The sequence below is a fragment of the Myripristis murdjan genome, chromosome 21 (genome assembly GCF_902150065.1).
Source record: "Myripristis murdjan chromosome 21, fMyrMur1.1, whole genome shotgun sequence".
Lineage (NCBI taxonomy): Eukaryota > Metazoa > Chordata > Actinopteri > Holocentriformes > Holocentridae > Myripristis > Myripristis murdjan.
This window is the reverse complement of record NC_044000.1, coordinates 17,824,879-17,837,624: the sequence shown is the minus strand read 5'-3', so window position 1 is coordinate 17,837,624 and position 12,746 is coordinate 17,824,879. Positions and strand designations below refer to the sequence as shown.

Genomic DNA, 12,746 nt, shown 5'->3' with positions numbered 1-12,746 from the left:
TTTCTCAGTTTAAATGCCATTTTTGAGTTGTTGCTTGTGGTGATATATTTTTCTTTTTGCTTTGAGTTTTTCATCTCCTTTTGTCTAGCTTAGAGTCAGAGCTCTTTGTCTTGTGCTGCTGTGCCAACACATTATGAGTAGAACACTGGGAAACTGCTGACAGCAACAGGCACACAGTATTTCATATTAGCTTTCAATTACATTTACAAACCTTATAGATTATATATGTTCCTCTTGAACTTCAGCCTGTGCAACTAAGATACAATGAGGTCTGAAATCCTCAATTAATAATTTCATGGTACCTCTTACTTTCATATACACGGTCAGACTGTGATTTCTAAAGATGAAATAAAGTGCAGAATACTCTCACACTTGCTGTCAGGTCAGACATTCAATGTGGTGCTGCAATCTGCAGTCCAAGTATAACTCCATTATTGAGGGGACTTTAAAATGGGAGCTGTGTGACACACAGCGGGTTGATTTAGTTTAATGACCATGACAGTGACAGCGCTGTGATGGAAATTGGACTCCCCCTGCAAATTTACATCACTTCAGGGTACTTGGGGCTCTTTTAGCGGCTGCACTCCAGAGCACGAGCCATCAGGAGGTCCTGGATATGTCATGCTTGTCACCTTCCTTTAAGTGCATCTGCAGACGTGGGAGAGGGATTAATATTATATAGCCTACGGAGGCGCAGAGGCCGTCTTATCAGCACTGCAGATGTGATAAGCACCTCTACCCCCATGAAAACCAGGAAAGATCTCCAAGCAAAGAGACAAGCATCTCTTTGTGTTGTTTCCTCACACTGCCTCAGAGTTTCAATGCGGCTTTAGTGGCAGATATGGTGCAATTTCACATCTGTTGTAATTTGATGTGCCTGGATCACCCTCTGTGAAATCGTCTTGATCGCAATGTGGCTCCTTTCAATTATTTAGAAAGTTGGCATATGGCTTTACAGATAGTAATCTGATTTCTTTTGATTTTGAAACATTTAGAATAGCCTACGCCACCAGCCCCAATAATGGCTGTGCAGAAAAAGGCCTGGCTCTGTGATCATGTAATCTGGTTGCTTAGCATCCATACTCTTTGCTTGTTTTCTTTATATATTTGTAGTTATTTATTTTATTGAAATGGTACTTTCATGGAAATGTTTTCCACCATCGCCGTGACACTCATCTCGCATTAGTTCACATCAATGCAGATGTCAGTGTGCACAAATTACATTGCCCTCAAACTGATCCTGGACTGTGAATGGGAGTTATGGCAACCATTGCTGTCACTTCAGTTTTATCAGAAAGGGACCCAGTGGGACCATGGAAACAACATGTGACACAATAAATTCATCTACATCAAAGCCATCACATACTGTAATTAGAATTTATTGAAGACTATTCAGTCAGAAAAGGTACATGATCTGATGAGCCTCTGTATTCAGTCAAGCACCTTCTTACAGTGCAATGCATAAAGCCTTGGTATACCATAATGTAAAAATACAAATGTTTTCATTCATAAATCTAAATCTACAAATAGCAATACTGCATTTGTTTATTTTTATTTTTTTCTTAAGAAATAGTGTATGCCTACATAGAAAATGTACTTGTTGATATGCAAAGTATTTCCTCAGGAGTCCATCTGAAAATGTGTCTTAGTTGACATATTCTTAGTAAATCACACTTTTTTGTGTCTTTTGTGTCTTTTCATGTGACACTAACAGGCATAGACTGCTGAGAGCAGGAAGTATTTACAACCAAACGTACAAAATAAATATCTGCATATAAATATGCCTACATTGCTTACATTTAGAGACCTCTGGCGTCTTTGGTAAAATTGATATGTGTTTACACAAAACACACTGTATTTTCTCACACAACACCTAATATGCGTGCCACCCACCAGCGGCAAGGCAAAATCACTCGGCAAGCTACCTGGCATCCTCTGTAGTTGTAAGGCCAGGGCCAGTGGCCACGCAGAGGCTCGCATATTCTCTGACAGTGAGTGTAGCTGCGCTGGCATTCTGAGCAGCAGATCCCCAGGTGGTCCAGCATGGGGTCAAAGGTCATGGCGCCTCCCTCACTCTCCTCTCCCCTGCGCTGGAGATTGGGAGCAACATTCATTTTGTAGACCAATCTTTTTTTCCCCCCAATGCTTAATTTATATTCATTTGAAATTACACTGTTTTCAAACTTCTCATTCTCTTCCAATCATGTGACTGTATTTCCCTTAAGCAAAGTGAATTTTTATGACCAATGGGACTTTTTCACTTCAGTTCACGAGCTCATAAACATGGAATGGAAGCTATCACCCTAGTGACCTGTATTTACAGCTTCTAATATGACACCTACTCAACAGCAGCACCACTTGCCCACAGCTGACAGAGAGACTAAATGTAGCCCAGCAAGTTTACAATTATGCTCTTATTTCTGTGAAATAGGCTGGTAACCTAAGAATGGGATCCGGAGTTCATATGTGAAGTTGTTAAAACAGGGAAACTTTTATTGATGATGTTATAAGGATGGCTTTCGGGCTTAGTATTATATCTCACTGCGCTCTTCATAGCTCTTTAAAATTCAGTAAATTGTTGATCATAAACGACTCTGGGGACAAAGTCAGTACTCACATGATAGGGGTTTTCGGGATTATATGCTGACCCCGCGGTTGACTGTGTCCCCTCCTCTTCTTCCACAGCTCTGGAGGTGTCATCCTCTGAAAGAGTCGGCGTGCTCCTCTCCTCAGCAGCTGCCTCAAACTCCTCCATGTTAAACTGACGTTTGGCTCGCTGCGCGTCTCTTTTTCTCCTCTCCCCATCTGTTACAGCAGCCACAGGAGGCATGGGTATTGGGTCAACATCCACAAGACGCCATACATGTCCTTAGAGCTCAATCCTACATAGCTAAGACTGTCTCACTTGTCCTGAATAATTGAATTAGCTGCAGTGATATCAAGCAGTCTTGCATATTTCAAGATCATGCTTTTTTAATGCAAGACCGAAGCCTTTTTTTGTGTAAGTCTCCAAATGTAGTGTATGTTCAAGATGTTAATATGTTTCGCTAACTTCTCAGACAAGCAAGTGAGTTGTAAAAGTGTGTAGATGTCACTGTCGTATTGAGAAGTACGAGATTCCATGCGTTCCCGTTCAGGCAGATAACCAGCATAATCAACTAGGTTTCAAATGAATTGCCACCAAATGTACACTCATCCATATGGACCACATACTGTATGATATCAGGTAAGCTACCCTTGACTCTGTGGGATGATGGGTGTGAATCAATGGGTTAGATCAAGCAAGGAGTAAAGAGGTCAACCTTTATAATAGGTAGGCTGGAGCCAGTAAATGGGCAGATCCCCGCAGAGACCCAGGATTTTGTTGCTCAGGAAACTGGTGTCCTTCACTGGCTGGTCCGCGGCAACCCAAATCAGAAACTCCTCATCAAACTTCACTGGCATGATTTCATCTGTCTGGTAGAATCAAAGATGCTTCAAATACCCGTTGTATTTTTTATGTAGGGTCCTCTCTTTATTTATTTTGCATCAACTTCCACTATGATTCCCTATGACTTATTCAGATGGAAAAATGTACAATGTGAAGAGAAAGCAGAAAATTGTGTAGTTCTGTGTGAAACTGACTGTACCAGGTCAAACATGAATGTCTCTTTCTTGTGAGTTCCCATGTCTGGAAGGTTGGCTTTGATTTGGGATTTTATATAGCACTTCTCTCCTCCAAAGAAGCGGATTCCAGTGATTCCCTGCATCAAATCACAGAGATGCCATGTTTACACTCACAAGTTTGCTACTTTGCTAAGCATACGCCAAGTCTCCGCTGAACTACTTAAGAAAGAGAAAACAAGGACAACTCACAATTTGAAAGTCATGAATCTCCACAGCCTCTTCATCTCCACTCCCAGTCTTAAATCTTTCCAGGTTGTTATCCGAATCGATTTCCATGGAGCCCTCCTTCAGTTTGCCATTGACATTCATACTGTAATGAACATTGTAAACCTGGAGGATTTAAAGCAGAATGTTAAATGATTGGTCATGTTATGTAAATCAAAAATAACAAACGCGATAGAGCTGTAGCCCAGTATACAAACACTTTTTGGCAGATCAAACATTGAGATACAGGAAAGTAAACTTTATTTCTTATGCCCTTTGTCTGCACACTAGCTTTTGTCCCTCTTGAAGTACTGCTGTGTAGTCACAGCACACACAGAATTTGAACAGAAAACCACAGGGGATACTGTTGTAGACCTTGACAGGGATGTTTACCCTACAGGTGGGCTCATTATGACACAAATAAATATTCAACTATCTCTAACGAGATAGCACAAAGTTACCTGACCATGTTATTTGCACAGAGTTTGAAATATGGACTGTAGGCAAGATGCAAATGTATGCTGTATCAAAACCTGAGTTTGTTTATTGATATTGCATTTCAATAAGGAGGACCATATTGAATTCTCACACCTCTTGTGACTTAATCATATATGGAAATGTTATATATGTACCTATGGGTAATTTCCATACATGGCATATATGACCTTATATATCAAACATACAAGTAATTGTCACTTTTTTAAAATGTCTAACATATATTACAAGTACATGCACCCTTCCTATTGTCCTTCCCATTGTTTTTGTGCATATATGGGTTACACGTGTATCTTCAACGCATATGAGCTACATGCATATCACCACATGCAAATGCAAGTATATAGTGTATGAGTAACATTTTTCAATAATGGTATGTGAATGAAGCATATGTTAATACTTTCGCTAATGTATGACTCATGATGAGTCATGGGATATTAGAATGACTAAATGATGATGTTCCTTTCTGTGCTATTAATAGTCTTTATTATAATGTGCTAATTGCTTATGACCTAATTGTGTTAATTAATACCATGAAGGTGCTATACATCTGTCCGATAGGTTACAACGACGTGCCCCGCCAGGCAAAGTCATGCTTTTACATTATTATGCATTAGCTAATAATTTGTAAACATATAATCATGTCATAACTTTAGTTGGCAGATGCATAGTGCCTAGCTGCATAAAGCTAGCAACTCAAGAACATGCCCTTTCAACGGTAATTAATACATGAGTCCATGCTATTAATTAACATTAGTAATTCATAAGGAATTAGTACATTCTAACAAATATTATTAAGAGTTAGCTCAGGTAGGAATATCATTAATTCTTAACCCATTATTCATACATTAATTCATACATTAGTTAAAGTATTAACACAGAGTATGCTTAATTAATGTGCCAAGTGTTACCACTGTATGTTTGGTTTTCACAAATGTGACAACAGTTCTCTGTTTCTCTATATAACATTTCTCTATTGGCATATAAGTTCATATATTAGATTTCTGTAAGGAATGCACTAAAAGCAAACAAACATTTTTATGTACAAAATCCCAGACTGGTAATGTTATAATGGGAAGCTCAGTAATCTCACTTTTTGACCTCCAGCTAGTCCACTGGACCCAGTTCCCAACAGAGGAATCTAAAGACTGCTTGTATGCACTTTTGGGCATTCATCATGGAAGAGATACAATCACACAACATGATACCTTAAAAACACTCAGCACTTACATTATTATCATTGACTCTCCACAGATACAGAGCAGCACTGGATGCACACAGCATCAGCACTGCACCAACAGCAAGAGCCGCTGCTCCAAATCTCAGGAGGCGACCTGACGCAGCAGGGGTCGGCGTGGTCGAGAGGCTGTATACCTTCACAAAGTTCAGAGGGCAAGAAGGTCAGACAAGACACTCCGAGCAGTTACCTGTAACCTTTAGCGCTTAAGAAACTCTCCTTCCCCTTTTACACGTGGTAAATTCTCGTTATTTTTTTAAACTGTCTCACCGGAGGCATGCCGTGTTCAAACTCAGATCCACTGGAGGCATTTTGGACTTTTTCCGAAGTCATGATGTCCCCATGAAGCCTTTAGCCTATTCTCTCTGCTGCTGCTTCTCTCTGGAGGTTGTCCGCCAAAGACCATTTGACATTTGGCTGTGAGTGACGTTCAGCTGACGTACACTAAATTCTTCGACTAAATGTTACCTGTAGGTCAAGGTATCCTAACGCAAGCGGGTTTGATCCATCTGTGTACTTCTCAAGAAGTGTCTAGTCAGAGGCTGCCCATAGTGTCATGTGTTACAGATAGTGCAGTGGTAAGTAAAAGGGCTGCTGTCTGTGACCTTTCAGGCAGTCATCATCATGAGGGAAACATTCACAGACATAAAACCAGCTTTCAGACAGAATTCATTTATGTTTCTCCTTAAATTACCCTCTTTTTATTGAACTCCTATCATTTTGATGCTACTTAGGATGATATGCAGCCTGCTATGAATTTAAGTCATAAAGCTTAATGCCAGGCTAAATAGATGGGTGAAGTGAATTGGGGTACCCTTCGCTTCATCCAAGGTTACAGGTGTAAATGGGACTGCACACCTTGCAATACATGTAGGCTAGTCAGACTTATACATGCCTAAGTGTGTCTTTACCAAATTCTTGCAATTTATACAATGTTTGCACACACACACACACACACACACACACACACACACACACACACACACACAAGCGCATAACTGTTGTCTTATTATGCATTTTCTGATTTGACAACGGGAGGGACGTGATCTCCCGGTCGAGGTTGCTTGCTCCTTATCATAACTGAACAAGAAGGTGAAGGCAGTGCAAAAGAGATTGGAATGTGTGCTGCTACTGTTGCTTAGAAACAGATTGAACCACATTTTTGGGATAATTGGTAAGCTGGGAGGCAATCAGAAAGGTGAAGGGATTCTTTGACCCTTGAAAAATATGTAATTGTAAGAGCATTTGATCAGCTATGCAGAATTTGCATGCAAATTAAGGCAGCACTGTAATTACATTGTTTTGCACCTTGTAAAGAATATGACATTGGCTTGTTTTTCCATTCATTTTTGGTATGATCGCTGGAGGACCGAAATGTATTTACCATGGCTTATAAGCCCTTAAGGCAAATTAAACGTGTTCAGCTGGCTAATTGAGGTTATTCTGTGTGCTTTATGAATATTTTCTGAGGACAATAGGTTATTCTCTGCCCATACGATTTCATTTAAGAGTCCTGTAAGCCCGCATAACTAATTTTCGAAACAGTTGCTGTGTGTAATATCCTACTTTAACAGCAGAACAATAATCTTTTGCTTTTCATTATTTATTTGTGCAACAATGTGACAAAATCTACCACAAACATGGTAATCTTTGATACTGATTGTTTTCCACTTCAGAAAGGCCTCTTCTCGGCCTAAATGTCCATAGGTCATGCCCCTTTAATAGTAACACATGCTCTTGAAAATTCATAATAAAATTCTTCTTTACATTGAATCATTATGAAAAATATATTATTAATGTACAAAATCTTGCATATTACACATGATACAATGAACAGTCATACATGAGCCTATATAAGAGACAAAAGACATACAAAACACAGCAACAATCCAACATGGAGTCAATTAAGATAAAAGTACTATACAGTGTAAAGATGAATTCCCTTTTGTCATGTTTTTTGATCATTTGTTAAAGTTCTTTTAGGAGTGTGAGTACTCTGGAATTGATATCTCATCGGTTTCCTGTATTCGGGCTGGAGTCGGTGGACCAACAAGTATATAATCAAATTCCTGGTGTTGAACTTTTTCGTACACACTTTGCAGACCATTGGTTTTTGGTATGTGAGCTGGATAGTAATTTTCCCTCCTGCTGTCCCTTGGGAGTGAAGCTGTCTTTGAGAAGGTTGACAGATGTGGTCCAATGGCCATGCTTGTGTTGGGCCTTGTAGCTGACGGGCTCCAGCATCGGTCGGAGTGGCCCAAGACCTTGCACTCGCTCGTACATGCCCAAAGACCTGTGGAAACAGCAGTGCTATTAGAGCGCACAATGAATACATATGCTGGGTCACCATGTCTGGGTGTCTGCTGTAGAAAGACCCTAGTGACCTCCAGTGGCCCCAGGCAACATCACTAATAACTTGTCAGCTGTATCAGAAGCTGTATTGTTATGAATGGGTACAACAGATTACCACTGACATAGATTTTATGTCACAACTGAAACGTGCATAATCCTAGGAATGTGTGTCATATCAGACCATAAATTCAACCTTTTGCAACATTTAAGCACATATGCTCTCACTTTCCACTCTGAAATGTGACCACTTTTTTTCCTCTGTATTTATTAATTTTTTTACTATCAATTTTTTGGGACTCACTGTTTGTTGGTGGGGAGTCCTTTTTGTGCACATCTCCACTTATGTCAGAATCGCTGTCATTGAAGTCACTGTCTCCTTTGCCACTGTCCTTCCCACTGATCTGGGGATCTCTTGCTGAGATAGTTGTGAACGAATTACCCTTCCATATTGTTATTGGCCTGACAGTTTCTTTTCCATATCCCGGTAGTGTGGAGTAACCCTGCAAAAATACAAATACATCCATGCAAAAATCTGAGTCATGATGCAAAAGACAATAACAAAAGCAGCATGTGGCAATCTTTAAATCACTAAGACATTTATATATAATCCCTTACCTTCAGTTTACCCTCCATCATCCTGCTGTTTGACTCAAAGATGCCTGGTGCTTGTCTGCCATCTTCACAGCCTGTCTCTATTGTGTTGTTGCTGGCCAGTGGGGATTTCTCTGGAAATGGATGGGCATCAAACACTTTGCCTTTGTGGCTGGTAATTAATGAATCAATATGACCACTTTCCAATTTTTCCACATTTGGTACGTCTTCCTTTTCATCAAATCCCCCCTCCCTTGTCTCTTTTTTTCGGCGGCTGCAAATGGTTGTGATGAGAATGATAGCCAGTAGGAGGAGAGAGCAGCTCCCTGCCAGGACAATGATTATGGCTATGGACATGTCCCATTCAAAGAGCTCGTTGCTGCCATTTTGAGCCAGGGATGGCATGCTAGGTAGAGTCCCCTCCACAAAACTGAAATGAATAACAGCTGTGGAGGTCAGAGCAGGTGATCCATTGTCACTGACTGAAATTGTGACTTTGACGATGTCTGTGAGGTCGTACGTCAGTTGGCGGCTCACATGCACCTTCCCTGTGGCTTTGTTGATAGAGAAGCCCAGGTGTCCCCCCTCAGTGATTTTGTAGGACAGCTGTGCATTTATGCCCTCATCAGCATCTGTGGCCTTTATCTGGGTTACCACATAACCTGCAGGTGCATCTTTGGGCAGGAAAACCTCAGCAGATCCCTTGTAAAGAACTGGCTCTATGATGGAAGGTTGGTTGTCATTTTGATCAACTATTTTTAGTCTGATGACAGAAGTGCTCTGCAGCTGTGGTGACCCCCCATCACTTGCTTGGATGTGTATCTCCAGCAGTTTCATCACTTCATAGTTAAAACTTCTTAATGCATATATGGAGCCAGACACTGAATTGAGTGATACGAACGTGTTCACGGGAGAGCCCATGATAACGCTGTCTAAAAGTCTGTAAGTGATTTTGCCGTTGTTCCCCAAATCTGCGTCTTTGGCCTCAACTGTGGTGATATACGCGCCGGGAGCATTGTTCTCCACCACGGAAACTTCATAGACAGGTTTAGTAAAGTGAGGGGCGTTGTCATTCTCGTCGCTCAGCCTAATGGTGTACTGTGTGATCTTTCTCAGTGGAGGTGACCCAAAATCCTCTGCCATCACTGTCAAGTTATACTCGCTAATTTTCTCCCTGTCTAGAGCTGCCGCTGTAACTATCATGTAGCTGTCCTCGTAAGCCTGCTGAAGTTTGAAATGGTCGTGGCCGTATAATGTGCAGTGGACCTGGCTATTGACGCCCGAGTCCCTGTCCAAGGTGCTGATCAGCGCCACTAGGCTGTCCTTGTCTGCTGCCTCGCTGATGTATGCAATGCCTGTCGTGATGGAGGTCATCGGAGTGATACTGATTTCTGGGGCATTGTCATTAACGTCTTTGACATGAATTATGATTTTGCACACGGAGGGGGTCGGGTTGGGTCCCAGATCAGTCGCCTGCACGTCTAGCTCATAGGTTTTTTTGTCCTCGAAATCCACTGGGCTCTTGAGCATCAGGCGACCTGATTTATTATCCACTTCGAAAAGTTCTCGGATCTCAAGAGAAACCTGTTTTCCGAAACCATACACGACCTCTCCATTTAAACCTTCATCAGCGTCAATTGCGTTCAAGTCCAGTATAACGGTGCCGACCGGTGCGTCCTCTGGCAAACTCACTGAGAAACTGTTCTGGTCGAAAATGGGACTATTGTCATTGAAGTCAGTCACTTTGATAGTTATCTTTGTTGACCCCGATCTGTACGGGTTGCCTCCGTCTGTGGCAACCAGCTCCACCGTGTATGATGACTGAGTCTCCCTGTCTAGCTCTTTCATTAGCACCAATTCCGCATATTTAACCCCATCCGCTCTCAGGAGCACATCAATGGAAAAATGACTGTTGACAGAAATTTGATAGCTTTGGATGTAGTTTGACCCGACATCCGCGTCCATAGCCGGGTCCAGAGGAATACGGGACCCCACTGCTGCATTCTCTGAGATCTCCACTATAGATTCCTTGTTTGGAAACTCTGGAGAGTTGTCATTGATGTCCTTTATTTCCACCTCAACATGAATCAATTTGTACCGATCTTTTGAGAAATTTACCACGTCAAAAGTAATGAGACACTGTAGAGAGTGCCTGCAGATTCTTTCCCTGTCAATTCGTTCCCCGACAGTGAGTTCCCCGTCGCTTTCTCTCACCCTGATGAATGAATCATTGAATTGTTTCATCATCCTGAAATTGGTCTTGGAGGAATGAGACAGACTCAAGGACATGTCCTTGGCAAGGTTTCCGATGACTGTACCTGGTCCGTCCTCCTCATTGGTCTGGTATCGTATAGTATTTCCTTCCGACTGAGCCAGTAAAACAAATAATATCTGTTGGATAGAAAATATAAAAATCCACCCGTGCCAACCGATAAATTTGACTTGCATCATCTTCGGAGTTCTCTTTCCTTCTCTTCACTAAGCAGCCCGACTCTCGCTGAACATACAGAGACCAGTTCACCTGCTGAGTGAGCTCTCCATACAGCTCCCGCTTTTATGAACTGAACTGTGCTGAAAGTGAAAGTTTGCTCATTGCGCGCAGCCAGTCAGATAGGCTACGCTTGTTGCCTCGCCTTCAACACAGCTCAAAATTCTGCAGTGGCGGGGTTTATACAGCTCCTCATGCTAATGAGACGAAGTGTGACCAATCCCTCGCTTTAGAATTAAAAATAGGCCTTGTGAAAAACCTCTAAGCCTGTTTTGAGAGTGAATATAGAATGGATTTGAAAAATAGTAAGGCAGGAAAAAAGACATGCCACTGCTTGGAGTTAGTTTCCGCACTGTTTATCATCTTATTACAGCCATTACAGAATGATGGTTTTATTTTGCAGAAGCCTATTTTTTTCTTCATTTTTTTCCCCATTAATTTATTGCCTATTATGTGTGCGTGCGCGTACGTGCGTGCGCCCGCGTGCGTGTCTCTGCATACAGGGTCGGCACGTTTCTTTTTCTTTTTTTTTTTTCTTTTTTTTCTTTTTTTTTTTTTTTTTGGTACACTGCAAGGTTTTGGTGAAGGCACCCTTCAGTCCAAAACAGGCAAATTCAGAGCTCATTAGCAGTGAGACGGAGTGAAGATAGCCTGGAAGTACATACTGCCTTTTGAGGGGAAACTGATATTGGCTGGGTCATTTTCAGATAATGATACCTTGAATAATGTATTTTAATTTTGTGGTGGATAGTGCTATACAATCTCAGACACAATCAGCATCGTTATCCGAGATCATAAAAGTGAATAAAATGTTGGTAATGCATGTACTGTATATTGTATATTCTTTCTCTCTGCATTATCTCACAGTTAAAACAAATCTGTGACTTTCTTAGAGGTCACAGTACACTGGCAAAGACAATGTTTTTGAGAAGAAAAGAGAAAGAACGATGCAACGTGGGGAGGGATCATTTTCAAGAGTTTTATTGTCTCAAATTACAGATTTAAAAGAAGTTTATCTTTCCAGTTACCCCAAATTGAATGCTGATTTTAGGGCTTCAAAAAGTCAGTTAGAGATCAGGACACATAAAATCACCATTTCCACCTCAGGCTACATTCTGTTTTCCCCTCGGCTTACTGGGAGCCATAGGCAATAGCATACACTGTTTACAGAGAGAATTTTATAATTATACATATTTAGCTCATGGGCTGTTTGAGTCATAACTTGCCAGATTTTCCAGATAGAAAAACAACAAAACTGTCTTCTATTCTGAATGTCACATCCCATTAGATTCCACTTATAGTCAATTTTTTCAAGTAGAATCTATCCATGTATATAATGTTTACCTTTACAAAATAACAGAATACAAGACTTTTCTAGTATGTTATAAATCATTTGGATGAGTTGTCACAGGTAAATGCCATATTCCATTTACAAATCCTGGGACAGCTTAAATCTCAAATTTTTGAAACCCAAATATGATAGCTGGGATAATGTCAGTATTAGCCAAGATAGTAACTATGCAATCTGCATATGTAAACACTCTATCTTGTTTATTGTGTTTGATTTGAATTTGGCTGTATCAGTTCTGTTTTGGTGTTAATATTCAAGAAAAAAGTCTCTTAATCACATATGGCTTATATCTGACCTTAACTGGGATCTGATTTAATACCCCAGAACAGTGTGTGTGCAGGCAGATAGAGAGAGACAGATAA

The 12,746-nt window shown here is 40.9% G+C and overlaps 2 protein-coding genes across 2 annotated transcripts; both read right to left on the bottom strand.

Annotated features, from left to right (window-relative positions):
- Positions 1 to 1,862: 1,862 nt before the first annotated feature.
- Positions 1,863 to 5,935, bottom strand: LOC115380220 (leukocyte cell-derived chemotaxin 1-like). Its single transcript, XM_030081310.1, has 7 exons — positions 5,873 to 5,935; positions 5,596 to 5,739; positions 3,856 to 3,996; positions 3,630 to 3,743; positions 3,303 to 3,456; positions 2,618 to 2,805; positions 1,863 to 2,090 (listed from the first exon to the last, which is right to left on the bottom strand). Exons 1-7 carry the CDS (start codon positions 5,933 to 5,935, stop codon positions 1,863 to 1,865), a joined length of 1,032 nt encoding a protein of 343 aa, XP_029937170.1.
- A 1,316-nt stretch (positions 5,936 to 7,251) lies between these two features.
- On the bottom strand, positions 7,252 to 11,150 carry LOC115379883 (protocadherin 8). Its single transcript, XM_030080842.1, has 3 exons — positions 8,570 to 11,150; positions 8,256 to 8,454; positions 7,252 to 7,895 (listed from the first exon to the last, which is right to left on the bottom strand). The coding sequence occupies exons 1-3, from the start codon at positions 10,994 to 10,996 to the stop codon at positions 7,582 to 7,584; spliced, it is 2,940 nt and encodes a 979-aa protein (XP_029936702.1). The 5' UTR covers positions 10,997 to 11,150; the 3' UTR covers positions 7,252 to 7,581.
- Positions 11,151 to 12,746: the final 1,596 nt, after the last annotated feature.

What these genes read in the sequence shown, in the direction of transcription:
- LOC115379883 (XM_030080842.1), bottom strand. Translation starts at nt 10,996, where the DNA reads ATGATGCAAGTCAAATTTATCGGTTGGCACGGGTGGATTTTTATATTT. An exon ending in TGATGGAGGGTAAACTGAAG is followed by an intron (nt 8,455 to 8,569) that starts GTAAGGGATTAT and finishes GTATTTTTGCAG; the next exon opens with GGTTACTCCACACTACCGGG. An exon ending in GGACTCCCCACCAACAAACA is followed by an intron (nt 7,896 to 8,255) that starts GTGAGTCCCAAA and finishes CTGTTTCCACAG; the next exon opens with GTCTTTGGGCATGTACGAGC.
- LOC115380220 (XM_030081310.1), bottom strand. Translation starts at nt 5,935, where the DNA reads ATGACTTCGGAAAAAGTCCAAAATGCCTCCAGTGGATCTGAGTTTGAA. An exon ending in AGATTCATGACTTTCAAATT is followed by an intron (nt 3,744 to 3,855) that starts GTGAGTTGTCCT and finishes GATTTGATGCAG; the next exon opens with GGAATCACTGGAATCCGCTT. An exon ending in AGACATTCATGTTTGACCTG is followed by an intron (nt 3,457 to 3,629) that starts GTACAGTCAGTT and finishes TGATTCTACCAG; the next exon opens with ACAGATGAAATCATGCCAGT.